The 3370-nt window shown below is 32.3% G+C and overlaps 1 protein-coding gene across 1 annotated transcript in view; it reads left to right on the top strand.

The window, feature by feature from the left end:
- Window positions 1-2719: 2719 nt before the first annotated feature.
- The window catches only part of rnf32 (ring finger protein 32), a gene marked incomplete in the record, with an annotated part of 13681 nt that continues 13030 nt past the window's right edge, over window positions 2720-3370 (top strand). The window contains 1 exon segment of the mRNA XM_024280162.2: window positions 2720-2821. Within this exon segment, the coding sequence (XP_024135930.1) occupies window positions 2807-2821 (15 nt within the window).

The following is a 3370-nucleotide window of genomic DNA, read 5'->3' as shown; positions in this document are numbered from 1 at the left end:
ACAAATGCTGCAAACTAGCCATAGCTAAAAGCATTGTGATATGGGCATTGGACTGCTGCTCACAGTGTGTCTGTGTTTTTATATCTGTCCCTATTCAATAAATAAATGCAATTTAATTCAATTCACTTAAAAACAAATTTGAGAGTATTCATTTTTTAGTAAGGGAAAGCAAGTGGATGCTTTGGAATGGAACGGATCAGTGAGCTTATGACTGTACCATCACTGCTACATCTAATTGCATTTTTCCTCTGATCCTGATACACAACAGTTTGAATAAAGAAAAATTCAGAAACACAGTTTAATTTTCCTTATATATGTTGTCTATCACGAGAAAAGTGAAAAAACACGAGTGGGTCTTCGAGTCAGCTGTCTACTTGTTAATGTGAGTCTCTTCAAAAATGTCACAGATGAGGAAAAGAGGTTCAGTGACAAGAAGGTCAAATAAAAACCTCTTTAAATCCATGAAGGAGAAGACAAACAACGTCCCTGCTGAAAATAAAAGTGGACACTAAAATCCATCCTGATGACAGTTGGAAGAATGGAGGCTTCTTTTAGGGGACCTGAGCCCCATCTCTGTCGTATCTTTTAGGCGTGATTATTTACTTAAAACAACAAAACCAAAGCTCTTGGTCTGGCTGTGTGGACGGCAGGCCTTTGATTCAGCTCCAAGCTTGAATTCTTAACTAATAAATTGCTCCATTCTTTTGTCTGGGGCATTAACGGCAGTGGTCTACGTTTTTCTAGCCCTAATCTCAAGAATGTGGCAGCCTCTTGAGAAGCTCAGAGGTTTCCTTCTCCACCTATAGCCAGGTCTTCACTTTGTTTTCTTAGAGTACTCCCCGGATTGACAGGCCTCATCATTAGCCCTCTCCTCAGACATCTGTTTTCATTGATTCCGAGCGAGTACATCAAAGCCAATCGAGACTGAAAAGCATTTTTTGGGTTGTGCACTCCTGCCCCGAATGTGAGAAATAAAGCTTGCTTATCATCAGGCTCACAAATTGAGAGATTTAGTGTTTGTGTGTACGGGTTTTGGGTGTAAGGGTGACCTGAGAGGGATCCCTGAGCTCACGGCACAGGTATGAGCCGCTTGGCTTTGTTCAGCTCCCGCTCTGACGACAGCTCGGTGAGTCACAGACTAACTCCTTTCAGACAGGTTCCAACTGATCACTGACAACTCTCTGACAATAAAATAATCATTAGTGAGATTGAGACCCAGAGTTTGTTAAAAGGGCAGAAAGTGTGCAAGCTCCCAAATGAGCAATAAAATACTTTGGAAGAAAATATAAGTCTAAAGATTGTACTTTTTTAAGTGTAAATATAGGACAATAAAACACAACAGTTACTTGGAATTACATCCTTTTAACTTTTAAGACATGTTAGATCACAATTAAACAACAAAAACACAAGATCAAGTAAATAAATAGGATACAAATCTTTAAAAAGTTATATGAAACTATAAAATACACAATTTGCCAAGTTTTATTTTTTTTTATTATGAGTATAGAGTAGGCGTCTGCAACTTGAGGCTCTTGAGCTCCTTCATTCCTCCATTGTGGCTCTTTGGCTTTGAAGAAAACAATTTGAATCAATGATGAGTTTGTAGTTTTGGTGTATTTGCTCAGTTAAATGAGTTTTCATTCATGTTTGAATTTTTACCATATCAGATAGATGAGCAAAATGATGGTAAAAGGATGAATCTACTGTAGGAGTGATGAATTATTAGATTATTCAAATTATTAGAATAAACTTAAAGCATATATTCTAATCTTCTGCTACACAACAGTTTCTAGCTGTTTTTCAGAGGCAAAGTGCTAAAAGTATGAATTGCATTTACATGTGTAGATTAAAAAAATTCATAGATTTATAAAATTCCACGTTTGACTTGATTTTTTTCCCTATTAATTAAATTAAATCTCCTGCAGTAGGAGCATCTTATTTGATTTTGGTTGAATTTTATTTTTAAAGTGTATGCGTGTTAAGTAAAATGTGTTAAATGCATTATATTTTAATCCTGGAATATTTTAAAGCTAAATGTATTGCTTATTCGTCAAAAAACATGTATAAAGTTTATTTTTTCAAACAGAGAAGTGGTATTTAGCAGCTATCGCTGGGTTTTAGTCTGTAAGGAACTTGACCAAATGGTTCTGTAGCAAACTGATTAGATGATCTAAAACAAACTAGCAAAAAAAAAAAAAAAAAAATCACTTCATTTTATTTATATCAACACAGTGGGATTCTAAAAAAATACAACTTTGGAAGCAAAAACTGTCATTTATTCTTTTTCATATAAAGAATATGACTCTACAATGTTTTGTCACTGCATGTTTTTTTAAAATATTTTTTTAAATATTTATTTATTTTTTGTGTTTAATAAAAATGTTTTTTTTAAGATACTTTTTTTATTCCTTCTCTAGTTTTGTCTTTCCTTTGTTTTATGTTTTAAGTGAAAAATACAATTCATTTTCTTTAATTAGTATTTTACTATTCAGTATTACTTCTAAATTTAGCAAATCTAATTAAATAAAAAATATATAAAATGTATTTTTAAAAAATCATGTTGTTGTAAATATATGTAAATATTTACTATACAGACAGGCAGATAAAACTGAAAAAGATAATTGGTTTGAAATGATGATAAAAGACCACAAGTTATATTTATTGTGGTTTAATAAGAAAAGAAAATTGACCAACCATAATAGTTCATTCCTGCAACTGAACCAATCAGAGACGGAGCAGTTTCTTGTGCTTTAGACTCAAGGGGCGGGGCTTGTAACCTGGTAACGTGTCAAACACTGCTGATAGGATGGCAATGCGGAAGGTTTGGAGTTCTTTTTATCTCGTTTTTTTTTATGTTTTCAGGTAGAAGACGGTAACAACTTTTTAATTTTGCGTTCTAAGAATATTTTGTACTCGTTTTTATGATTTTATTTGTCTTCTTTGACTCATAACTGGAACATTTGCTCGTAGCGTTTTTGCTTTTTAAACACCTGTAAACAATTAATTGATTAGCTAACAGCCGACGCAATAGATAGCAGTTTAATGGTGATTAAATGCTATTTAAATATTTATTTTTGCTAAAAGAAAACGGAGTAAATATATGTTTTTTTTTCTTTCTAATTATATATATATATATATATATAGTTAGTTTAATCAGGCACCTCAAAGCATGGATTAAAAAATAAAGATGACAAAAAATAAAGAAAGGTATCAAAACTTACATCTCAACTCTGTTTAAAGGCAAAAAATATTTAAAATGGGTTTCATTAAACTACTTAAAAAGTGAAAGAGGGAATTATAATATTTGATTTGTGGTTTTATTGTGTTCATTTTTTTTTATTATTTTTTTTTTATAGAGCAACAACTCTGC

This window comes from Oryzias melastigma, linkage group LG20 (assembly GCF_002922805.2).
Source record: "Oryzias melastigma strain HK-1 linkage group LG20, ASM292280v2, whole genome shotgun sequence".
Taxonomy (NCBI): Eukaryota; Metazoa; Chordata; class Actinopteri; order Beloniformes; family Adrianichthyidae; genus Oryzias; species Oryzias melastigma.
This window is presented reverse-complemented; position numbering and strand designations above follow the sequence as displayed.